At 40.5% G+C, this 26,529-nt stretch overlaps 1 protein-coding gene across 14 annotated transcripts in view; it reads right to left on the bottom strand.

The window, feature by feature from the left end:
• FGGY (FGGY carbohydrate kinase domain containing) overlaps window positions 1-26,529 on the bottom strand; it is a 537,121-nt gene that overhangs the window by 117,744 nt on the left and 392,848 nt on the right. For all 14 annotated transcript variants that reach the window (XM_072649657.1, XM_072649652.1, XM_072649650.1 and 11 more), the window contains 2 exons: window positions 20,271-20,378; window positions 3,156-3,217 (listed from right to left, as the gene is read on the bottom strand). In XM_072649657.1, the coding sequence (XP_072505758.1) occupies window positions 3,156-3,217; window positions 20,271-20,378 (170 nt within the window). The remainder of the gene's footprint in view (window positions 1-3,155; window positions 3,218-20,270; window positions 20,379-26,529) is intronic.

Genomic DNA, 26,529 nt, shown 5'->3' with positions numbered 1-26,529 from the left:
TCCCCATCTACAAAATGAGGTAATAACTAGACCTGCCTCAAGAGTTGCTGTGAAGATCAAATGAAATAACAAACACAGAGCACTCTGAGAACCTTGAAATACTGTGTAAATTTGAGTTCATCATCTTCCTCTCCCTTCTCTTTTTTCCATTTTCATCTTATTATTGTTTGTTATTGCTTGTGGTAGTAGTAGTAGTGGTGGTGGTGGTGGTGATGGTGGTGGTGGTAGTGGTGGTACGAGGAGTAAGAGTGGTAGTGGTGGTGGATGTAGTAGTGGTAATGGTAGTGGTAGTAGTAGTAGTAGTAGTAGTAGTAGTAGTAGTAGTAGTAGTAGTAGTAGTAGTAGTAGTAGTAGTAGCAGCAGCAGCAGCAGCAGAAGCAGCAGCAGCAGGAGCATCTTGTACAACTCATTTCAAGCAGGGATTCCCTCTGCAGCTTTCAGACAAGGAGGGGGACAGATTACCCTTGACTAATTTCACTGATCGTGAACTGGTTACATTATGAGGCAGCTCGATACATTTTCAGACCTTTTGGATTACTAGAATATATTTCTCCAAACACTGAGCCAGACTCTGACTCTTCTGTAACTTCCACCCAGTGGTACTAACTGTGCCAAACAAAGGCCAGCATGACAGCTCTGCCCAGATTTGGAGATGGGAATCACAAAGAAAGAGAAGAAGAGGAGGAAGGTGATGAAGAACTCCGATTTACTTAGCATTTTAACATTCTCAGAGTGTTCTGTATGTATTATCTCCTTCGATGCTAACAGGCATAGTTATTACCCTTGTTTTATGTGGGGAAGCTGAGAGTAAGAAAAGTTAAGTGACATCTTGTCTGGGTTTGTTTGTTTTTACATCATCTCCCCATGCCTTCTCCAGACTGCTTAGGGACATATTCTGCACAGTTTATCAAGATGCAGTCACTCTTACTCTAGAAAAATGATGGGCAGATAGCACTTCTCACAGGGGACGGGCTTTGGAAAGTTGGGTGCCTTTCTCCCCGCCCTCCTCTGCCTCTTCTCGTCCTTCTTGTTCACCCGCTGTCTTTCCTCAATTGCTGGGTCCCACTCCTGCTAATTCCTGCTAAAGTGCTAAGAGATAACTGAGGTGTTAGCTGATAGGAGATTAAGATGTCAGCCTTCCCTAGGGCATTCACATTTTCAAAGTAGAAACTTTAAAACCCAAATCCTTTAGGTCTTGTGGGACTTGGCAGTGACTGGTACAGAGTGGTTGCTTGATAAATGCTAGGTGAAGGATTGACCCAAAGGAATGAATCAGTAGTGGTTGGATGATTGGGGTTGACACTGATATTTTTCCAAAGTAGGATGGTATCACTTTGTACCACCCAGATATGGGAGAACTCACTACCTCCTGAGGCAGCTCATTCCACTTTCTAAACAGCTCTCATCATGAGGAGATTTTTTTTTTTCTCGGAATGGTCCTAAGTTCCATTAGAGCTAGAAGGGAGGTGTCCAACTCCCTCATTTCGCAGAGGAAGAAACTGAAGCCTAGGGACATTAGGTGATTTTTGGTTACATGGGTGCTAAGTGCCAGAAGGGACTTGAACCCAGGCACTCTGACTCCACAGTACCTCTTTCCACTGTACCATACTGTTTGTCTCTGTACAACAATTAGCCAGTTCCTGAGACTGAGCTGTGCCCTGCCCCTTGTTAGTCTGTGACATTGGTCAAATCTCTTAAACTCCATGGGCCTCAGTTTCCTTGTTTGTAAAATGACAGAATTGGGAGTAAATGACATCAAATTCCTCTGGCTCTGAATTTATGTTATGATCCCTGACTCCTCCCAGGCTCCCTAGGTGGAGAGGGGGAGCAGAAGACGTTTAACTGCTTTCTCCCCCTCCCACACCACTCCATAGCATTTTAGATACTTGAGGGCAGCTATGGTATCCCATGCAGGTCTTCTCCTGCCAAATATTCCCAGTGCCTCCACTTGATCATCCCACAGGGCATTGCTGTAGCCCTCCACTATGCTTTGGATCCTCTGTAGCTTGTCAGCATCCATAAAATGTGCAGGGGTTGAAGTCTATAGACTTAGCAAATATATTATAAGATATTTTCATTAAATTGGTTAGCTTTGCTGAACTTTTTTCTTTCATTTTAATTCTTTGCAATAAGGACTTGCTTATGGGAAGGCGAAACATTGGAGAATATAGGAGATAAAAATGAAAATAAATCAATAAAAAAAATTGCATTACATTGTAACTTATTTGAATGAAGGGATTGCATTTTGTCTCTTTGTATTTCAATTGTTTAGCACACTACCCAGCACATAGTAGGTACTTAATAAATGTTTAGTGATTGATTATTGATTAATATGGTTTTAAAATGAGGACCCAGAACTAAACACCATATTCCCAAAGTTAGAGGACCATGGGACTCACATCTCCTTAGCTCAGGTTACTATCTTTCTTAATGTAGCCAAGATCACATTAACTTGTTATTATACACTTGTTATGTTATGTTTTTAAATCAAATTGGGCTCCTAGTCCACTAAAATTGTAGCTCTCAGTTTATTCATCTACCAAACATAGACTTGGATTAGATAACATCCAAGATCTCTTATTACATGTACATTTTGCCCTGCTGTCTCTCAGGTTACTTTAAGAGAGCCCTCTCAGGCTCATCTGACAGCTCTATTCAAGGGTTTGCCATGAAGTCCTGGCCCCACATACCATCACATGAAAAAAAAAAACTACCCTATAACTTAGTCAAGTGCAGATGAAATCATTGTGAGGCAGGGAAAGACCAATGAACAGACACTCACAGATCTTGGGTCAGTACCTTGTCTTCACTAAGTTCTTTCTAAGTCTCAGTTTGTGCATTTGAGAAATGGAAATAATCCCTGCCTTGTTTCTCTCCTAGTGATGAAGGCTGATAGGATTATAGAACTCAGAGCTGGACTTAAATCCATCTAGTGTCCTAATTTTGCAAGTGAGTAAAAACTAAAGCCAAGCATGGTATAATGACTTGTTCAAAGCCACACAGGCAGCGATTTTCAGAGGCAGGATACAAACACATTTAATATAATTCTAAGTCCAGAATATTGGGAGTATTAGAAGGCTCAAGTGTAACAATGTAAATAAAAAGCACTTTATTCCTTACAAAGGCTATAGGGGAAGAAAGAAAAGAGTAGTTACCTGGCTGATGCCTTTGCTTGCAATTCAGGGTAGGCAGCATGTCCCTGGACCACATGTTCTATCTGTAAAACCAAGAAACATAGGTAAGTTAATATCCCCAAAAATGCTCTATGTGAGCAGGAGAGAACATTGCTAGGGAAAGGAAAAACAAAACCAAATCCATTTCCTTCTCCTTTTCTTCCACCGAGCAATCTGCCAAAAGGGGAATTCTAACCCAGCTGGGAATTCTCAGGATTTTATAAAAGAGCATCTTTGCTCAGCTTAGTGGACAGCTTGGATGTTCCACGGTCACTGAAGCAACAATAGCAAAGATCAATGAAGTCCATGGCTAACCCCTGAGGAAGAGAGAGAGAAACAGTGAGGCATCTGAAGCCATGAGGAAGCAAGAAGCCTGGGGCATGCAGAGTGCCAGACTTTGAGGTCAGAGACCATCATTTAAATCCAGATCCCTCCACTTGCTAGCTGTTTGACTAGGAACATATCACTCTATATAATGGGGATGGTATGTATACTGCCTAACTCCCAGGGTTGTTGAGAACCGTGAGCTGGGTTATTGTTCTATCAGACAGAGATGCTCAGTCTGGACAATACAGCATGGTAATACAGGCAATAATGCTTCAACTTCTCCTTCCCCCATGCTCACAGAGATTAGGAAGAGAAGAGGAACTGTGATGAATGAATAAAGAGGCAGGAGATCCAGGTATATCCTACCATGACCTTGCTGTGTGACCTTAGGAACATTTCTTCCTTCCTTCATCTGTGTCATTGTTTCCTTTTCTTCAAAATTCTATAAAATGAAGTATTGGACAACATAACCTCTAGGGTCCTTTGCAGATCTAAATTTATGATCCTATGTCCTTGAGATACCCTTTCTCTTCTAATCTAAAGTCAGAAAGTCTGAGTTCAAAGCAAGCATTAGACACTTAGCAGCTATAAGTCACTTAACTCCTATCTGCCTCAGTTTCCTCATCTATAAAATGGGGATAACAGAATCTACCTCCCCAGAGTGGTTTGAGGATCAAATTAAATAAGAATTGTACTTAACACAATGCCCGGCACTTAGTAAACTCTATAAAAATGTTAATTATTATTATAAGCCATCAATCTCTATGGCTTTTCCCAGTCTATATAAGGTAACTTGATAGAACTTTGTTTCATGGTTCATGAACCTTAAAGTGCTATATAAATGTTAGCCACTATAATTATCATTATTAAGATGCATTTAGCCTATGTTGATCTGACTTTCTCAGCTCTACTTGAGTTCCACATGATGTGTTTTAAGCAATATTCATCTATATCTAGATAAGGGATTTCTAATCTGATATCCCTGAGCTTTTTTGTATTTCTAACAATATATATATATCGATAACTATATTTCATTAAAAATTGGTTTTCTTCGTAATGCTATGCATTAAAAATATGATTCTGAAAGAGGTCCATAGATTTCATCAGACTACCCAAAGGGTCCAGAATCCTCAAAAGTTAAAAAAAACTTCTGATAAATCAACTATATCTATTTAAATATATGTATTTTCAATAGTGGAAAAAGGGCATACTAATATGCTGCTGGTGGAGGTAAAAATTGGTCCAACTATTGTAAAACATAATTTGCAATTATGCTAAAAGAAAATATGATTAAAATGCCCATAGCTTTATCCCAGTGATCCCACTGCTAAGTATATACCCTAAAGATATCAAAGACAGAATGGTCTCATATACAATAAAATATTCATAGCAGCACTTTTTTTTTTATAGTAGTAAATGACTGGAACAAAAGAGATGGCCATCAAGTTTGGAATGGCTAGGCATGTTGTGGTACATGAATATAATAGGATATTACTTAAACTCTAAGAACTCTAAGAAATCATAAAAACTTTAGAAAAGCATGGGAAGACTTGCGTGAATAGATACAAAATGCAGTAAGCAGAACTAGGAAAATATTATATACAATGATTCTCAAATTCTTTTGTATTTGTTTTCAAAATATTTATACACATATATTCATACATATACATATATACACTTATATAATACGTATGTGTAGATATATATACATATATATATCTACACATACATATACACACATTATCTTCCCTCATAGAATATAAATCCCTTAAAAATACTATTGTATATTTATTATTTTATCCCCAATGCCTAGAACAGTGCCTGGCATGGAGAAATGGTTTAATGAATTTCTCTTGCAGATAATTATTTAGACTCACTAAGAATATAACTCTTGGTGTACATTAAGAAAACAAAAAGAAACTGAAGGCTTTTTCTAAGAACAAGAGGCTCAATACAAAACTAAGAGATGAAGGAGATTCCCTGATATTCTCTAGGTAAGGAATGTTGAGCACAAAGTTACCTTGAAGAAAGTGGTACCTATGTATGTCAAGAGACTTATTGGCTTCTGTAAGAGCAAACAAAGTGGGATTTTTATTGTTTTCTTTTTGGAGTTCAGTTTCCCAACCTCACTGAAAGCATTTGAAGGATTGATCTCCTTTGAACCCTGATAATTCACAGCTGTATTGAGTCACATAGGTTTAGTGCCTACTTGCTCTGAGCCAAACAGAAGCTGAGCCTTTCTTATAGATACTGGGAGGTTGGTATTTTGCTTTTGGAGGTTTCACTTATGAGAAGAACCTTTTGATTCCCTGGATGGGACTCTGAGTAGCCATTTATTAAGACACTCCGCTCTCCACTATTCAGTTGTTGTTGGTGTTCTCCCTTCAGGTGGTGTATGTAGGTGGTTGTATTACTTTGTCAGACAGTTGGAGCCCTGTCTGTTGATGTTTGTGTTAATTTCTGTGCTTGTATTTCTCCACATTCACAGTGTTAACCTTTCCCCTGAACTAGTGTATGAATTATATTCATTTAATTAAAGAAGGATTTTTAATCCCTCCAAAGTTACTTTGCTTTATAAAACAGATCAAAGAACTTGTGCTAGAACACCATCCTGAATGTGGTAGGGAGCTTGCTAATATAGCATCTTGAAGTCAAAGTTCCATGAATAGAACACTTTCAGAGTGATGAACTCCCTCTTCATACCAATATATGCATTTAGAATAGTAAATAGGATGTCAGATTTTTAAAATAGCTAAAGAAAAACTCATTAATGTTACCAACATCACTAATTAAAAATATCATTAATATTAGCAAAAGTCAGGTTCCATTCCTCTAAAGCAACTTAAGAAAGATGGATGCTTCCACATCAGAAAGGGTGACAATAGATGAGAAAAGGTGTCAGAACACAAAACAAACAGCTTAAAACTTTACAGATGTATTTCCTGGGCAAACAGACACCACTTTATGAAGCTACAACAAATGCAGATAATAGATATGTGTCACTAGACCTATTAAATATAACAGAAATTAGTACATTTACCACCTGATGTCTATGAAACAGCAAAGATCCAAGAATGGAAATGAAAGGGTCTCTCTCAATGGCTAATAACTATTTTAACTCAACCAACAGCACAACAGCAGAGAAGTATTAGACAAATGGCTAAGGCACGTGAATTTGCTTACAGAAAGAAAAGATTTCATGATAGCATAATGGGATAAGATCACTGCTGTCAATTGGGAACTGAGATACACAGGCTGTGGGGTATAGAAATCTAGCTTATCCCACAGGAAAATAGAGGGGGATGGGATAAGAGAAGGGTGATTGAAGGGAAGACAGATTAGGGGAAGGATAATCAGAATACATGCTGTCATGGGGTAGGGGGAGGGGAGAGATGGGGAGAAAATTTGGAACTCCAAACCTTGTAGAAGTGAATATTGAAAATTAAGATAAATAATTAAATTGAAACAAACAAACAGATGCAACAAAAAGATCCCTGCTGCCAGAAACTGTAGAAATATCTTTCTCAAGGAGCTCAGACTTACTGATCAATGCATCATTTCAAGGAAATGATAGAAATTGTACAACATATCACTGTCGGTGGCGAAAAAATTGGATCTATTGAATGTTTATAAAGATATTTACCAAGTAGAGAATTATATAATGCAGGCATGCAATTCTCCAATGAGTATGGGGCAAATCTCTATCCGGCAAATAAGAATCTCCAAATATCCTTGAGAATTTGACAAGCAAAATTCACTGAAACTATATTATCATAAATAAAATGATTGTTTACTGGACACAATATTAGTTCATATAAATTTAAGAATAGTATTTTTACTAGATGTAACCATACCAAGCATTCATGGCCTTTAAACTAAGTGCTAAGGAAAGCCCTACAAGTATAGAGACCCAGTAGAAGAAATTAAAAGCATATAGTTATAGAAAGGAGGTGTTATCCCCATAATGTCATTTATTCTTGGAGTTGCCTGGAAAGTGCTCTTATTAACTTTATAGAAGATGGTCCTACACACCTATGCTTTCATTCAGTGATGAATATCAATCATTTCATCCACTTGTACGAGTTTGCCAAACATGAAACACAAAGGATAACAGAAGGTGATCAGTGTGTCAAAGGACAATTTCTATCTGAGCTCCATCAAACATAAAGATAATGGGAAGGAGGTGCTGATAATTATAATACTGATGACGGACATTTATACAGGGCTCTAAAGTTTGCAAAGCACTTTATTTCCATCCATTATTTCACTGGAGTCTAAGAATAGTGAAGGAGGCGCCAAACATATCATTATAGATGTCATTATTATAAGATACCTTACAAACGAAGAAGCTAAGGTTTGAGAAAGTTAACGATTTGCCCAGGGTCCACAGCCTACTAGTAGAGGACAACTGAAGATGTTCAGCACCTTTTAGGCTAGAAAGAATTTCATTTAAAGAAGCAATCCCAGAGATGAAAGGCCTCCAGGGACTTTTTAGATTTCAGCCCCAGATTTAATTATGCAGAGTGCTCTCCGTGAGTTCAGCTGACCCAAAGAAACATGAAGGCAGGTTGTCTCTAAAGAGGCCATGGGACATTAAGATTAACAGCTCAGATTGTACTCAAGAGCCAATACAAGACACAGCTAGGCTAGACTACTATTATTAATTCGTCCTGATAAGATCCTGGAGTGGTAAGGAAGAGGTACAGAACAAGATATCAGAGCAGAGCCAGACAGATTGGCTGATAGTTTAGTCATTCTAATCTAAACTCAATAATAAAAGAAAAAAGTCCAGGGAAAACACAGTCTTCTCCTTTCATGATTTCCTGAGCACAGATGATGCACCAAAATTATGTTCACCTCACGGCAGCTCTATTCCTTGTGTCACTGACCTTTCTCTACCTCTGGATGGATGTTTCAAAAGCAAAAGTCTGGTGATTAAAGACTCCTATATGACAAAGAACATTACCAAACTGCCAAACTGCCAAATATCCAGATGGCCAGAGTAGCAAGAGAACTGGAGAACATAGAATATGAGCATTGAGTGAAGAAACTGAGGATAATTAACTTGGACAATGATCACAATAGTGAAGGTGATAATAATGAAGGTGATGGTGATGATAATCCAATTTAAAATACCTTGAACATTTGATAACTACTGTAGCAACTGGTTGGCCTAAAAGAATGAATCAGTAATAGTTGAATGATAGGAAGTGACATGGATTACTCAGGTCTTGATATTCATTTACTCACTGAGCTGGCGCGTCCAGCAAAGAATTTTTTTTTTTAAATAGAATTTTAGAAACAGTAAAAAAAAAAAAAAAGTTAAACATGTAATCTTGTAAGAAATTAAGAGTAAGGTAACAGGATGATACTAGTATACATTTCTAAGTGAATACAGGCTCTATACCTTCTCCCCACAAAGAATGCAAGATCCTCCTCCAAACTAAAAGCACACTTAATCTCTTTCTGTAATAAAACATACTCTTTAGTCCTTGGGATGAAGCCTTCAGTGAAGGCTGCAGTCTACATTTGATATCTCCTATTTCCTTTGCTTATTTCCTCTTCATTCACCTGGTCCACGTTTCCTGGACTTATTCTCTTCATGCAGAATTTGACTTTCCTCAGGGACTACTCCCACCTTAGTGGGCTATTCCTAGTCTCTCGTGTAGTTTCTGGCTTGTCTTTCCTCTCTGCATATTTGCATCTACTGGCAAAGACCACCATTACATATCCATCTGATGGGTAAGAAGATCTCTCTCCCTGGCCATTTCAGAAAGGAAGACTGGAGACAGCAATAAGAAATACCCTTCTTTAGCCTTGGCAAGAGGCTTTTTCTTTTTCTTTTCTTTTTTTTTTTTTTTTTTAGTATCCCAGGAGTCTGTCTCCCTCTTAGGCAAAAGGGGATTAGGAAAGAGAGAAGGGTGCCATCCTAGGTTTAGTCTCTGCTTCTGATGCTTTCTGTCTAGATGACTTTGTTCAAGTTGGTCAACCTTCCTAGGTCACATGCTTTCTCCTAACTCTAGATTTATGATTCTATGATCCCCATATCTGCACACAGGGAGGATTACACTTCAAGGAATTTGTAGCTACAGTTGTCATTAGGAAGAGATGTTTGCCTTATTGTCCTTAATTAGGAATTGAGGGACAAATTACAATTTGGGGTGAAGAAAGCCAACACAACCCAAACCAGCCCAAAGTGGAGCAACTCCCCATTGCTGGAGGTCTCCAAGCTAAGGCTGAAAGCTGTCTCTGTCAAGTAAGATGTATGTGAACTTGGAAAATCACTTAACATTTCTGGGCCTCGGTTTATCAAATATGTTATTAAGAGGATTTTTTGGGGGGTGGAATTAGATGGCTTCAGATTACCCTTCCAGCTCTGAAATTCCATAATCCTGAATTCTGAGTTAGGGAGGGAGGAATAAAGGGAGGATGCAGAGGAAGACATCGGCAGAGCTATTGATTTTTGCTGAGTTGGTTTCTGCTTCCACTAAGTAATTCCTATTAGCTGATGTGTAAGGACCTAAGTACATGCTGGGAGCAACATCAGTGCTGAAATGGTCACTTTTCATCTCATGATCTGACCTTAAGAGATGACAAAATAAACCCAGGCTAACAGATGAAACTGGATTCTAAAACAAATGGTCAGAAAACAAAATCTCATCAAATAAATTTAGAGCCATCACTTCAAGAAGGTGGATTTCCTTTTTTCTTAGACATTAATAAGCCTGGAAGATGCATACTTAGGGGGAGGGGGGCGGGGCAAGGGCTGGGAAGTGGGGAAGGAGTTGTCTAGCAATTTGCTGGGATTCCAAGAAAGCAATTCAATTACATTAGGCTCTTTTGTCTTTTTCCACTCTAGTCAAACCCACATTAACACTTCAATCAGAGAAAGAATCCAGCACTTAGCTCAGTTCCTGACACAGAGCTGGTGCTTTAATAGATGTTTGTTGATTTTTTTTTTTATCCCCTATAGCAAGGGTTCTTGACCTGGGGTCCAAAAATTTTATTAATTTTTTTTGATAATTTTATTTTAGTATATTTGGTTTCCTTTGCAATTGTATTTCTTTTATTTTGTCCATTTAAAAACATTGCTCTGAAAAGGAATCCACAGGCTTCATCAGCCTGCCTGAGGGGTCCAGGATGCCAAAAAAAAAACACAACAAACCGGTGAAGAACCTTGGCCTACTATCTGGTTCTTATCACTAACTATGGGATGGGAAATGACAATTCTATCTAGTCATTTGTGGGGGCGGGAAATGGGGAGTCATAGCATATTCTGGTTAAAGCATCATAAATCTAAAGTTAAAAAGGACTGCACAGATGACAACTTGAAGCTCATTGAGGTTATGGGACTTGTTGAGGATCATGCAGGTGGTGAGTGGCAGTCTGGATTTGAACTCAGGTTCTGTAACTACAAGGCAGGTGCAACAGCTATAGAACTTCTTATCCTTTCCTTCCCTGGAAAAGGATGGCAAATGGAAGCTTAGCACCGTACCTGGAATGTAGTAGGCACTTAATTAATGCTTTTTGATTGATTGATTGATTGATTGGATGACCACTCATCAGGCTTTGTGTCATGGGAGTTTCTGCATGGGTGTGGGTGGGACTAGATGAAGCCTGAGGGATTTTCTAGTTCTCTGATTCTTTAGGCCCATCACAGTCTCTCTGCTTCTCTGATCTTGCACAATATTTCTCTTCTGCCATCTTGTAGAATCATTTAATTGCTTCATGTCTATCAGTCTGTTCTCCCAGCTGTTCCTTTCCTATTCTAAGCAATCTGAGTAGTGCTGTGTACAAATATACAACAAAAAACAAAATAAGTAGTGAGAAGTACCTATACACATAAGCACATACACAATTTTTGCAAAGGAAGGAAAACTTTGGAGGTTGACTGAGCCCACAACTAGGGCAGTTGTGCTTGGGTTTGCTGGTGATTTACAGATTTACAGGCAATGGGGCTCTGGACCGGAATTCAAGAAACTCCGAGTTTTACCAGCTATTTACGTAGCTGTGACCCCATTTGGGGTTTTAAGATACTGGAGTGGTTTTCCATTTCCTTCTACAGATCATTTTACAGATGTGGAAAACTGAGGCAAGCAGGGTAAAGTGACTTGCCCATGGTTACACAGTCCGTGGCCAGGTTTGAACTCAAGAAAATGAGAGTTTCTGGCCCTTTGTCAGCTAGGCAGTACAGCAGATAGAATCAAGAGCTCCTGATATCAGATAATGCTTCAGACACTTATCACATGTGTGACTCTGGGACAAATTACTTCATCTCCCTCTGCCTCAGTTTCTTCACCTGTAAAATGAGAGCATTGGACAGTAAGGCAGCACCTGAGTGTGTGGGGGGATCTGGTAATAAGGGTGAGCTTCATGTTACCTAGTTTTTGAGGATGGATTTGTGAAACTGTGGGAGAAAATGGGTAGGAGGCACAGAGTGCCTTTCCTGGTATTGCCACTATAGTGAGCGAGAATGTGCATATGATGGTTTGTGGCTTCCTTTCTTCAGTACCACATAGCAAAGCCCAGTGAGGAGCCACAATGATAAAAGCTTTGAAATCAGACATGATCTGGAAGTGTGCATCTCAGATGTGGCAGAGCTCTCACGCTGTTTCCCGTTAGCTCCCATCCCTGAAGAGTGCATCAGGGCTGGGACTGGGGTGCAGGGATGGGGAGTCCAGGGCAATTGGTAATCTTAACAAGTGACTGATTGCCACAGTTTGTAGGGATCAGAGCCAGAATTGACACCCAGGTGTCTCCTAACTCTATCTCTACAGGAATTCTCCTCACAAAATTCTGCCTCAACATAAAGAAGAGAGGAGCCTGCAGGAAAAGGGAAACAGATAACAAAAGTACCAGTGTTTAGAGGTACTGTAATTAGTAATTATGGGCATAGTCTAGCTCAGAGGCGTCAACCACACAGCCCAAGGGCCACAACACTGCCTACTGTCCCGATAAGATTAAAATGTTGAACAAAATAAGCAAAAATATAACAAAACACAGACAATGCTAATTAGAAGTTTTCTAAGTCAATATTTGGCCCAAATGGATCTGTCTCTATTTGAATTAAGCACCCCTATTCTAGAGAAATAGCAGCATTTGTCACACAACCACTATATCCGTGTATAAGAAAGGGGCAGTACCTTACACTTGACTGCCTCTAATTGCCAATAGGTAGATGTTTGGGGGTGGGGTGGTATCCCAGCCCAAAGGGAACTAGTTGTTTTACTGGATATGAGGGACCTAGAGTCAGGAAGACATGAAATCGAATTCTGACTTGGATACTTACTACTCCCTGGGAAAATCTCTCTCGACCTTAATTTCCTTATTTGTTACAAAAAAAAAAAAAGGATTGCAGTATATACTTCACAGAACTGTCAGAATAAAGTGAAATAAACAGTTACAAACTCTAAAGTTCTATATGTTAGCTATTATTATTATTTTCATCCAGAGTCAGGATGATTAATCTTCCAAGAAGGAAAAGAGATTAAAGTGAAGGGGATTACTTCCAAATCATGACCAAGTTAAATGGATGGGAAAGAGACTTGGATTTTTCTGTACAGAAAAACCTGTTGCTGCTGTTTCTTGAGCATCAGTATAGTCAACTCCTCAAAGCTGAAGATCTGAAAGATCTACTTTTAGTTGTGAAGAGGGAACACGAAATCACAAAGTCATAGAATTGCAGCTGGAAGGATGGCCGGGGTCATCTAGCGGATTCATGCTTGAACAAAAGCATTCTCTTAGATTCGTGCCCCCAAAGTGGCCAAGCAGACTTTGAATGAAGACTTCTCTAGAAAGAGATGACTCATGAGCTCCTGAAATGGCCTATTCTGTGTTTGGTTGAGTTAAGTTGTTTTTTGTTCATGTCTAACTCTCTGTGACCCCATTTGGGGTTCATCTTGGCAGAGATACTGGAGTGATTTGCCATTTCCTTCTCCAGCTCATTTTACACATGAGAAAACTGAGGAAAACAGGGTGAAGTGACTTGCCTGTGGACACAGCTAGGAAACGTCTGAGGCCAGATTTGAACTCAGGGAGATGTTTTCCTGATACCAGGCTTGGTGCTCTAAGCACTGTGCCCCCTAACCACACCAAATTGTCCAACTGTAAGGAAGCTGTTTTTATTTCGTTCTTCTTTAACATTAAGAGTAATTTCTCTCAAAGTCTACCCATTGCCCCTAATTCTGTCCTTTAAATTCATGCAGAACTGTCCTTCTATCATATGGCATCCCTTAAAGTCTTCTCTTTTCCGGATCAAATTTCCTTTTCCTTCAACCATTCTTTAAAAATCAGAACAAAGGACTGTTGACATACAGTGTGATATTGACTCAGTGTGATATTAATGATATCTGTTGAGTCATGGTGAAGTTGCAGTGCACTCAAATCCTCAGATCTTTCTTTTTTTTAATGTCTTCTTGTATAGACATATACGTTCATTTCTCTTTAGACAATCCCCGTCCCTCCCCATCAGAGTTGTTTCCCTTTGTGTTTTCAGAATTTCACTCTCGAGCATCTTCCTTTCCTTCCTGGGCTGTATGACGATTTGGTTCAAACTTACACTCATCCTTCCTAGTTCAACGCTTTGGTGCCAGGCAACGTAAGTCTAAATCCCACTTCCACAGGGCAGCCTTTTGATTACTTTACGACATCTGAATCTTCTGTTATCCAACTTAAATTTCATTAATTCCTTCAACTGGTCAATGCAGTAACCCATTCCACTATGGGATTACTCTAGTGGTTAGGGAGGTGGTTTTTGTTTTTGATGTGATGGATGGGAGTTATCTATCTATTTAACTATATCTATATCTATCCATATATAGATTATAGTGATTTGTATGTAGAGGTTACTTCTTGTGTTGTGAATAGCAGACATGAAATAAAGATTCAATTAGGTTGCTTCACTCCTGCCTTGCTCTTTTCTAGTCTGTGAGCTTATATCATGTCCAGAGGGAAGTTTCTGCTCAATTTGTCTAAATGGCAATGGAACCAATGAACTTGCTTTCTTAGGCTCCTAAAAGGAGACAGATCAGTCACTAACTTTAAAAAGAAAGCAGAGTAGTTTCAATGGCATTTAGTCACATGGGTTCAGACACAACCCTCATGTAGGCTTGGTAGCAGTCAGGGTTCACATTCAAAGAGTGAGCATGGTACTTGGATGAGCCATTGCCATTGTCTAAGGAGAGAGCACCACTGACCTGAGCATTAGAGAAGGTTTTGGGGATGCAGATGCATGGCAACAAGGATGGTGATTGAATGAGGAGACAAGAGGGAGGCAATCTGCTTGCCAGAGCCATCATATGGCAACATCTTCTTGATGACAGACGTTTCTTGTTTGACGTGTTCTTCCTGACTCCTCAGGTTGGGACTGTAGCTGCAGATATGTTTGTCACCTCCCCAGTGGCCCCTTAGATTTCAACACTCTTTGGATTTTGGCTTAATAAGAGCCAGCTTACCGTTTCCTTTCTCTTGGGGCTCCCCTTGGCCAATACACTGCCTCTTCAAAAGGGTTTCTTCCTAAGGGCTATATTGGCTGACCCTAATCGCCCAGAGGCCTGAGCCTTAGGAGGTGGAGGTTCAGTGTATAAAATGTGGAGGAAACGTGTATTCTGCCATCAAAAACACATCTCAGGGAGAAAGTAAGAAAGACAACATACATTTTGGCAAAGGAACAAACAGATGTGAGGACAAATATGAAGGGACCATCTGCAGAAACTGGCCCATTTACCAAAGGACCTGCCCATCTGTAAACAGGCAGATGGAATTTATCCAAAGTGTAGGAAAAAAAAAGCTTGATGGGGGGAGATGGGGAAGAAGAAAGTTAAAAATGTAATTATTACATTTAAAAAATGAAATTGATAAAATAATGCCTTTTGAATCAATGAAAGTTTGTTTCATTATTTTAACTAACTCAACTCAAACTTATTTTGAACTCCATAAAAGTGTTTTTAATGAACACAATTATCTTTTAAACCCTCAACATAGTTGTTTAAACACACCCATGAGTAGGTTCCATTTGCCAATTTGTAGAAGGGCCAATTTCTGCACATGGACTTAAGCCTTCTCTGCTTTTTGGAGTTCACCAGGCATAATCTTATTCAAATGTCACAAGTATTTTGTACACTGAGTATGGTAGGTTATATGATTCCTCTTTTAAAGACAAGGAAACTGAGGCAGCTAGGTGGCAAAGTGGATAGAAAACTGACCCTGGAGTCAGTAAGACCTGAATTAAAATCTGGTCTCAGATACTTACTAACTGCTTGACAGTTAGTCTCCTAAACATCTCTCTTCGGGGGCAACACATCTCTGTCTTCCTCAGTTCCCTTGTCTCTAAAATGAGGATAGTAATAGTCCCTACCTCCTAGGGAATGTTGTGAAGATCGCCTGAGATTGCCTTTGTAAAGCACTTAGCACACTGCCTGACACACAGCAGACGCTTAGTAAAAGCTTGTTCCTCTTGTCTTCCACTACCCATAAAGGCGTATTAGGCGACTTGAATAAGACCACATAGAACTAGGAACCAGTCCTCACTTTGTAGATTCCAAGTTACCCTCGAATTTGACAACCTATCCAAAGGTTCAATTCTACAATAGAGAGCATAGCTTAAATTTAAAAAAAATGCAAGTCTCATAACTAATCTGAGTCTCGGTTTCCTCAATAGGCATCATGTTGCAGAATGACAGATTGAGAGCTGAAAGAGAACTTAGGCATCACCTAATCTAACCTGACTTTAAATTGGGATCTTCTGCTTGGAGGCCCCTAAGGAGGGGACACCCTACCACCTCCCAAGGCAGCTCATGGAGCGTTTCCATAGTTCAAATTGTTAAGTTGTTCCTTATATCACATTTAAATGTGCTTCTCTGTGCCTTCTGACCATTACTTCTGTGGGGACAACAATTTGAATCCTTGTATCAGGTGACAGTCCAAAGACCTGAAGACAAGCATTGGGTGCCCCTTAGGCTACACCCCATTTACCCCAAAGGATGACTGTGAAGTGAGTGCTTTTGGAAGCTTGAAAAACTTCATCAATGTCAGTTCTGTTTTACACTATTAACAGAAAGCTGAAGATACAGCATTTTTTTTTTTACTTCAATTAACAGTTTTAATAAGGTTCTAGTAAAAGACACTAAAGAGGTATACAGTCCTTGGTAGGAAATTACTGTGAAATATGACCCATGTACTCTTGTGTATGTATGCAAACATATGCATATGTATGTATGTATGTATATGTATATACATATGTGTATGCTCATGTGTGTGGATGTGCACATATTATATACAAGCACTATTAAATATTGAAAATCCCAGAGAAGGATTTCTTCTACCAATGTAGGTCAGCCCTTTTTTTTTTTTTTTTTTTTTTTTTGCAAAACTCTTAGAGAGTTTCTTAGCATTTCAGAGACAGGATCCGAACCCAGGTCTTCCTGACTCAAAGGTTAGTTGTCTTTTCACTGAGTTAATTTTTCATACTCAGTTTTGTTCAGTCGTTTCAGTAGCGTCTGACTCTCCATGACCCCATGTGGAGTTTTCTTGGCAAAGATACTGAACTGCTTTACTATTTCCTTTTCCAGTTCATTTTACAGATGAGGAAATTGAGGCCAACAGGGTGAAGTGACTTACCTAGGGTCACACAGGTAGTCTCACTAGCACCTTATCTCAAGCCTGAAATCTTAGAGAGTTGCCAGAGCCCTGAGAGGTGATGTGAACTATGGAATATAACACATTTTTCACATCCATATGAAAAAGTTGCCCCCGAAGAGAGATGTTTAGGAGACTATTAATGCTTACTGGAATAATGTCTGCAGTTTGTTTTAGCTGTATCCAAGACGATTTTCATCTGGAGGGATGATGGTCAAAGGAGGAGAAGAGGCTGGAATCCACAAAGGGCAGGATCTAACTAGGAGGTAGTAGAGTGAGGTGGGATGGGCTGGAAGGTTGGCACTTTTGGAACATCCCCTGTGGGGAAGGGATAAAGAGCTAACAGAAGAAGCCTCGATCTAGGCCAAGGACAGTTCTAGGGGTTTCCAGAATCCACAGTCATACCATGTTTGTCACGATGAAGAGGGGCTGCCCCAGGGCCCCTGGGACTATTTTTCACCAGGCTTTACGCCTTAGATTAAAATAATCTGACTTCGGGGAGAAAGCAAACAAAGAGGGATCAAGGGTTGATCAGGAGGTGGAAGAGAAGAGAACAGGTGGAGACTTCATTTGGTTGTTGGAATAATAAAGGGACCGACACACAGTATTCTTGGGAGAGAATGAAAACCAGGGGCCAAGTTCTTTATATAGAAAACAAGATGGCAGCAAATACCATTTCAGGATCCTTCAGGCAAAGCTTGGGACACAGCAGAGATTTCTCTTACTCTATGGAGGATTTGAGAATTCTTCTGGGATTTCGGTTTTTGGTGTGGTTCATATGTGGTCATTACATAAAGCACTTGACAACTTTTAAAACATTATATAAATAAGCTTTGTTGTTATTTTAAAAATAATAATAATAACTGTCAACAGGTAGTAAGTGGACAGAGACTGGAGAAAAGAAAAATGTCTTGTGACTGAAAACATTAGACAAACTTCCCAATCTGCCTTGCTCAGTGCAAAGTCCATTCCTAAGAGTCTTTGAGTCTTGGTACTCTGGACTAGGCACCATCTTGGCTTCACCTCTTTCATTGTCTTCAGCTACGGTGAATGACTCACCATGTTCCTGCATTTGAAAGCCCCGAGTTTATGTAACCACAAAAAGATTAACAATTGCTTAGAGGTTCTTGGACCCAGTAATACTGATCTACACTGTCTACAAAGTCATAGTGGAGATATGTCTTGGCCTAGTGGCCAGAAAGCTGGTCTTGGGGGAAGTTAGATGGGGATTTCACGAAGTCTCACCTTAGTCACAAATTGACTAGGTGACCCTGGAGAAGTCACTTAATTTCACCATGCCCTGGGCATCTCCCTAAGTCTACAATTTGTAGAGAAGTTGATGAAATACTTAAATAGAAAGTTACTTACTGGGAGGCCTTTGGAAATCCCAGGTTCTTACCCTTCTCTACCCCTAAAACATCCTGGGAAAATGGAATGAGGGCTGCATTTGGAGTCAGGACATGACTGCTCTTTACTACCTTCCAAATCATTTTGCCTCTGTGGCCTTCAGTTTCCTCATCTGAGAATGAGAGGGCATGAATAGACGACATCAAAGTCCCTTCCAATCCTAAACCCATAATTTAATAATCTTAGGGGAAGTTAATTAAAATTAATGAGCCCATTTACTAATTTCTGAGGAATATCTCTTTCTAGTAAGAAACGTTACTGGCAAACCACAGTATTTTCATGAGTCTGCTTAGTGAATGCATAACTCTAAGGAAGCCCAGACTCAATATTTCTACAGAGACAATCAGAAATGAAAGGTGCCAGAGTTATAGAAAGGAAGAGTCTCTTATTCATCCAGCCCCCCTGCCCCTGCCCCATCCATCTACTCAATACATGGATGCACATTTTAAGAAGAGATTTGATTTGTTCTAGAGACTTCAAAGAATCAGGAGAGCAAAAAGCTAGAAGTCTATGCTGAATAGGACTGCCAGAAGGAAATGGGGATGTTTAGAGAAGATGCAGCAAGTACAAGAGAAGGCTTTGAGTACTTGAGTGATTATGGCAGGTAAGAAAGGGTAGACTTACATTGCATGGGTCATAGAGCAGATCTAGGAGCACTGGGTAAAATCAAGTCACAAACAAATCAAAGATCTCTTCTTGGGTGCCTTGTAGAGGGGACTTTTGTTTGGGTGAGGTTGGATTGGTGGCTGTATGAGATCCCTTCCAAACTGAGATTCTGTGATTCTAAAGTGCCCTGTACTACACACCATCCAATGTGCTGGATCTACAGTACAATTATCTGGGTCTGGTTACTAGACCAGGGTCAAGAACAGGAGGCAGGCAGTGCCTCAAGGAGTAGAAGCAAGTGAGAGGACATGGATAGCTAATCACTAGTCCAAAGGATGTTCCCCTTTGCTCCCAGCATGGCCTTGGCAGCATCTCTTTTTCTCAAGACCAGGTTAACCCCTGTTCTTCCAGCTGGGTTTCTTTTTCCCTGATTCTCTTCTCTCCTCTTCTTCTCTGCCTTGCAGCTTTAGCAGATTGGAGCTGCAGATTGGGGTATCATATGCACACCGGTAGCTGGAAAAGTCACTCTCACAATAAAGGAGCCAGGTCCATAAATCACCACTCATTCACTTATTCACCCAAACAAGCAGAAGCAAAAGCAAATTCTATCAAATTAGTTTCCAGCGAAATCCCTTGGGACGTGAGACCCTGGTAAAATCTGTGTGTGGACTGACTGATTGGATTCTGCATTTTCTTACAGAGCTGAAAGAGCCCTTCACTAATGCATACAGCATACAATTATGAGAAACAGCATGTTGTAGTGGAAAGAGCCTCAACTTTGGGATTGGAGGACCTGGTTCAAATCTTGTCTCAGTCACTTGCTTCCTTCAAGGTCTTTTCTAGCTCTAAATAAATAGAACTAATATTATACATCTATAATCCAAATATTCTGTTTAATGGTTGTCTATATGAATTTCTTATTCTCCTACTCATGAACTCCAGGAGAGAAGGGACTGTGTTTTATCTAAACCTTCTGTATCCCCTAGGACTCCACAGAGAACCTGGATGTTATTAGTAGGTGCTTAATCAAGGTTTATGGAATGGACACATAATGAATGAATGAATGAATGAATGAATGAATGAATGAATGTCCTGAAGGATCAGGCCATTCACTTCACTTACCAGTTTTCCAGTAACACTCTGTCCTCCTTCATTTAGCCAAAATCCAGGAACCATAGCTGAGAAGTAGGGGCCCCATATCCCTGGCACAAAAATGGGGTTTTGGCTGATCTGGAAAGAGAGGGATAAAGCAGATGAACGAGGTGAAAGTCTGGCTTGGTCACAACATGGCAGCTTGGGAAAGAAATCATTGGGGCTGAGTTGGTAGAAAGCAGAAAATTAACTCTGAGATGAATTGGCAAGATCCTGAGCAAGTCACTGAACAGCTCAGTGCCCTAGGTGATTCTCTAAAATCACAAATTTCAGGCCAGTTCTTCATCTGCTTATCTCTGGAGAAAGTTTTCAGTAACTGGAGTCTACTCTGCAAGGTGGGAATTCAAGTCATCCTGATTCCAAGTCTATCCGCCCAATCTGTTATGCCACCTGGCTGCCCCCACCTTGAAAACACGGGTACAGACTGCTCTCCCACAAAGTCCCCAAAGAGTTAATATTTTAATCCAGGTGATCATAATGATGATACAATAATAATGATTATTAGTAGTATTTTGGCTTCGATGGATTGAAGGAACATTATGAGTTAACAGTACTAAAGGACAGACCGCGGGCTACACTAAAAATGATGGAGGTGATTGTTCTCTACCCTGGAGTGTGGAGATTGTGGTCACTTCTGGACTCAAGACATGGAGTTTCCAGAGATCAGGCTGGTGATGGGGATTGGACACCATGACACAAGGAGATCCACTGAAGCAGTGAGGACTATTTTGCCTGGAGGAGAAACACCGTGTCCATCTTCAGGTCTTCAAACAGCTGCTAAGAGGAAGGGGGATCAGCTTGCTTCATCTGGGCCTTGCAGGACAAAACCAGGAGCATGGGGTACCCAGGTTTCAAAGAGGCATTTTTTTTGGCTGCTGTAGGAAAACCTTCCTAACCATTCGAGCTATCCCCTAGTGGAATCAGACCTCCTGAGGTAGCAGCTATCATGCTCTTTTTCCCAGAAGACTTTCCAGCCAAGGCCATATGAGCATTTCTGGGGGATATTGTAGCAAGGATTTCTAATTCAACTATAGGCTGTTTGGGTTCAAGGACCTCCAATATGACTCCAAACTCTTAGACTTCATACCATTTAATTGCTCTCAGACAAGCCACTCTATAAGGATCAATTATTTCCAAAGGACTGGAGAGTGGACGTGAGAGACTCCTAATGCCTTCTCTCATGAATACAGTGAGCTTATCCATGAGTTAAATGGGAAAATCTGACCCCAAGAGGAGGAAGGTAAGAGATAGATGAAGGAAAAGAAGAGACAGCAGGAGGTTCCCACTGGGTGATAACTGCTAAGGACCTTTGGTCATCAGGGAGAGTGGGTTCAAAGGACCATGGAGAAGGCTGAGGCTGAATGGCCACTTATCAGGGATATGAGAGCAGGAGTCTTGGGTGAGAATCCACTTGGCTCTCAGTCTGTGATTCTGTGGCACATCCCAGGAGGGTTTGTGTATTTGTGTGCCTTAGTTTACCTCAACTCCAAGGCCATCAATTCTGTGTTCTGTTCTGTTTGTTTGTTTGTTTAAATGTGTTTGAGAGTTAATGAGATAACCCAACAAACAAGAACAGGTGTATCTCTAAAAGAAGTGCATGATTCATAGATCACAGATTTAGAGCTAGAAGCGAGTTTAGAAATAACATAATATGACTTTCCCATTTTACAGAGAAGGAAACTGAGACCCAGAGTTCAATTTGCTTTAGGTCACTTGGAAAGAATGTTGGCTCTAGGATCGAAAGACCTGAATTCAAAACTTGCCCCTGATACTAGCTATAGGATCTTAATTAGGTCAAGGTCTCAGTTAATTTCCATAGGCCTCAGTTTCCTCCCTTGTAAAATGAATGGATTGGACTAGATGGATTTTGAGATGTATGATTCTGCAAATCCTATGACTCCTAACGGCCCTTCCTCTTCTAAATCAACTATCCCATGAGCTATGTTAGTTATAGCTAGCATTTATAAGTTTTGCAAAGTATTGTGCATGTATTATCACATTTTGTTCTGATAACAACCTCAATGAAGCCTCATTTCCTCATCTATCAAGTGAATATATTGGACTTGACAACCTCTAAGAATCCTTCCACCTCTAAATCTATGATTCCAGGAATATCAGCTTCCTTTACATTACAGTGGTCATTATGTGCATGGTTTCCTGTAACTTTCCACTCTAAAAACTTCCAGTTTCCTAGCCAATGGGTGCTTTCCTGCCTAGGACATCAGAAGTTAGAAACCAATCAGACTGCTTAGCATGGAGAGGTGGGTGACCTGGGACATCCTTCTCCAAAGTGATCAACCAAATCTGATCCTGGAAGTCCTTATCCATTGACACCCAGGACATTCTCCTGCTTCCTCCCTGAGTTCAGTACCCAGATCATGGTCTTTCTCTCCTCCCCAACTCATACTAAGGGACTTCAATATGGATATTGTTGCTTTCTCAAATTCCCTAACTTTCCAAATTTCAAATATATGTAGGTCCCACAATCTATTTCTCTTCTCCACTTGGGTTTCACATAGAGGTGTTTATACTTTTAATCTTTAACAACCTCACTTTTAACCACCTTACATAATTCAGACAACTTTCTCTACCATCTCCTTCACTGTGGTGTTAGATGAAGACAGATGATTCTTCTCGTTGCCAAAGACAAGTCCTCTATATGCAATCTTGTTCTCATCCCCTCAAGAATTCTCCAGCAGATTGCCCCATTTATCAACCCCCTAATTAACTTCAGGCTAGTCCTATCTATGCTACCCTTCCCTGTTTCCTGTGCTTGTAACCCCATCTTTAAACTAGCCTCTCCCCCCCACTTGATCAAACCATACCTTCAAGCTAATATCCTTTATCTCTCCTCCCCAACATGGATAAATTATTTGAAGAAACCATCTCTGTGCCTCCACTTTTCTCTTATAAACCCTCTGCAATCTGACCTCATAATTCAACTGAAACTGCTCTCTCCCTTATTATTAATGATCTCTTACTTGCCAAAGCTAACGACCTTTTCTCATTCCTCATCCTCAGCCCCTCTGTGGCCACTGGGGAGACTGATGATCACCTCTTGCTGCTGGATTACTCTCTCCTCTCTAGGTCTGCATGACAATGTTCTCTTCTGGTTCTCCTTTTTGTTTGCTCATTCTTGCTGGCTTTTCATCTGCATCACATTCTCTGATAGTGGGTCCCCTAAGGTTCTGTCCTGGTCACTCTTTGCTTCTCCCTCAATACTATTTTGCTTGGTAATTCATTAGTTCCCCTGGATTCAGTTATCATCTATATGTAGATGGCTTCCAGAGCTAAATATCTAGCCCTAAAATCTCCCCTGAGTTCTAGTTGAATGTCACCAACTTGTATTGTACATTTTGATGGGACGTCCATGTAGGTATCACAAACTCAACATTTCCAAAGTAGAACTACCATGATGTTCCCCCCAAACTCACCTCTCTTCCAAATAGGACACTATCCTCCCAGTAACTCAGGCTTGCAACCTCATTGTTACACTTGGCTCCTCACCCTCACTCACCTCAATATGTCCAATTTATTTCCAACTTTGGCCATTTCTGTCTTCACATAAACTCTTATGTCCCCTTTTCTCCACCTCTCCACTCACACAGCCATCATCCTCCTTCAGGGTCTTAGTATCTTTTACCTAGACAAATGCCTCAAGTCTCTGCCCAGTCTACTCCATCCTCCCCTTAATGGCCAAGGTTATTTTTCTAGAGTAGATATGACCATTCTCCCCCACTCCCACTCAGTTACTTCCAGGGTTCCCTATTATCTCCAGGATGAAATGGAAAATTTTCTTTTTGTCATTGAAAGCTTTTCAAAAATTTGCCTCTTCCTATCTTCCCAGTCTTCTTAAAGGTGAATCCCCTCCACAGACTCTATTTTCCAGCTACTGACCTTCTTGCAGTCTTGTGTACAAGATGTTCCATGTTTGATCTTCATTTCTCTGTACTGGTTATACCTTATTTATGCAATACTTTGTCCCCTTACCTGCCCCTCCTGGCTACTCTGGAGTCCTTCAAGACTCAGTACAAGTATCACCTTCTGGAATACACCTTTCCTGGTCACTTCACATTGTTTGTGCCTTCTTATTGAGGTGTATGAGTGTCCGTGGTGCATTAGCCCCTCTGATGTAAAGGCTTGTCAAGTTCTTTTCAGGGCTACTCATCTATCTTTGGTGTCCCTGTGGCACTCAATTCTCACTTGTGGCTCCAACAAGCTGTAGCACGGTAGTGGCCACACCATGGTAAACCATGTTTACAAATAGGCTAAACCAGGGTAACTGAGGAGCCTCAAACCCATCAGTGAACAAGGGGGGTGGGCCAGCTAACCCCTAAACATAGGAAGATATCCCCCAGCAGAATGGGTGGGTGAGAACATTTGCTCCAATAGCCATGCAGGCAGCTGAAGCAGGTATTATGGAGCGCTTAGAGTTTGGTCAGACATAAAAACACCAAGGTCATCCTCTGCATCCTGGGCCATCACCAACCATCCTGCCTTTTATCCTGCCACTGGACTTCAATGATTCAGAAAGAGAGAATGAGGTTGAAGACTTTGTGCAACTGGGCCTCACTTAAATCCATTTTAAGTGGATTTAAGATAATGGATAAGATGAATTTAAAATTTAAATGAATTTAAAATTCATGCACAGGTCCTTTGATGTCATAAGTTCTCTTCAAAATGAAGGAGGAACAATAGCCTTCTCATTGATACTAACTTCTATCTGTTCTGTATATATCTTGTACATACCTCTCTACTAAGGTGTAAAATCCTTAAGGGCAGGGAGTGGATTTTGCCTTTCTTTGTACCCCAGCACTCATAGTGCTGTCCTGTAGTAAGACCTTAATGCAAGATTGTTGACTGACTCACTGACAAAGATATGGATTATGGATTAGGGTCCTTGAAATTCAACCATGTTACTGAAATTCGGATGCCAAGCAGACCTTGCCCCAAGTTCATTACTGGAAAGACACATAAGCTGGCTCTTGTTTGTCCACGGTCATCTGGAATCACGGATGCTTCTCATCAGAAAAGCCGGGGAGCTGGGGGGGGCAGGGCGGGAAAGGAACCACAATTAAGAAAAAACCCCCCAAAAGATCCAGAAATAGACATTCTAAAACATTTCTGAGTGAGCCTGAGCCCTGGGTTCTCTGGAGATTACAAATAATGGTTTCGGGTTACTGCATGTGTGCTTTTAAATTAGTTCAATAAATCCTTCAAAGAGCCTAAATATTTAAAAATAAAATGGCGCCATGAAAGCTAACTCTCTCTTTTTGGTCCATCTCTCTCTCTTTCTCTCTGTCTCTCTGTCTGTCTGTCTGTCTGTCTGTCTGTCTCTCTCTCTCTCTCTCTCTCTCTCTCTCTCTCTCTCTCTCTCACACACACACACACACACACACACACACACACACGCACGCACGCACTCTCTCCTTTGGAGCATGGCTGCTAGACTGTTGATGCTCTGTTTTTCCACCAACTCTGTACTTGGAAAATAAAATGGCCAGACTGGAGCCAATAGAAAAGAGACTAAAAAATTCCCATGACATTTGGATGCCCATGGAAAGGTCTCTTAGACCATTAATATCCAACTCTGTTGAAATGACCCATTCACCTTGGAGAACTTACTTCTAGAAAGTTGTGGCTTTCAACACACTGCTTACCTGCTATGAACCTACTACATGGAAGGCATGATGCTAGAAATGCAGGCAAAAACACAAACCTTGCTTTCCAGGTGCTTACATTTCACTGAACTGGCAGTATATCTCAAGGGTAGATAAGGAAATTCAAAGTAATATGAGGAGGAAGAAAGCATTGGATTGGGGGGTAATGAGAAGAGGATTCACCTAAGGAAGACTCCAAAGCTGTGCATTGAATGAGGTCAAGATCTCTAAAAGAGACCAAGGTAAGGAAGGATGACATTCCACACATGGGGATGTCTATGCAACGATAAGAGTGGCAGGAGATAGAATGCCATGTATTGGGTCAATAGTCTTAAGTGGCATAGAGTGTGTGGAGGAGAAAAATATGAAACAAGATAGAAATGACTGGCCAGAGCCAGCTTGTTCCTGAGATCCATGTCTTGTCACCTGAAGAAATAATGTAACAAGTATTGGGACCTTCCATGAGTTCATGGCAAATAACCATCCAAGGCAGCCTGTTCCACTTTGGGATGGTTCTAATTTTTAGGGAGTTTTTCTTGCTAATAATTCAAAATTTTCCTCCTGGCCTC

The sequence above is a fragment of the Notamacropus eugenii genome, chromosome 2, assembly GCF_028372415.1.
Source record: "Notamacropus eugenii isolate mMacEug1 chromosome 2, mMacEug1.pri_v2, whole genome shotgun sequence".
NCBI classification, from domain to species: Eukaryota; Metazoa; Chordata; class Mammalia; order Diprotodontia; family Macropodidae; genus Notamacropus; species Notamacropus eugenii.
Note: the sequence above shows the minus strand (reverse complement) of the source record. Positions and strands in the feature narration are given on the sequence as shown.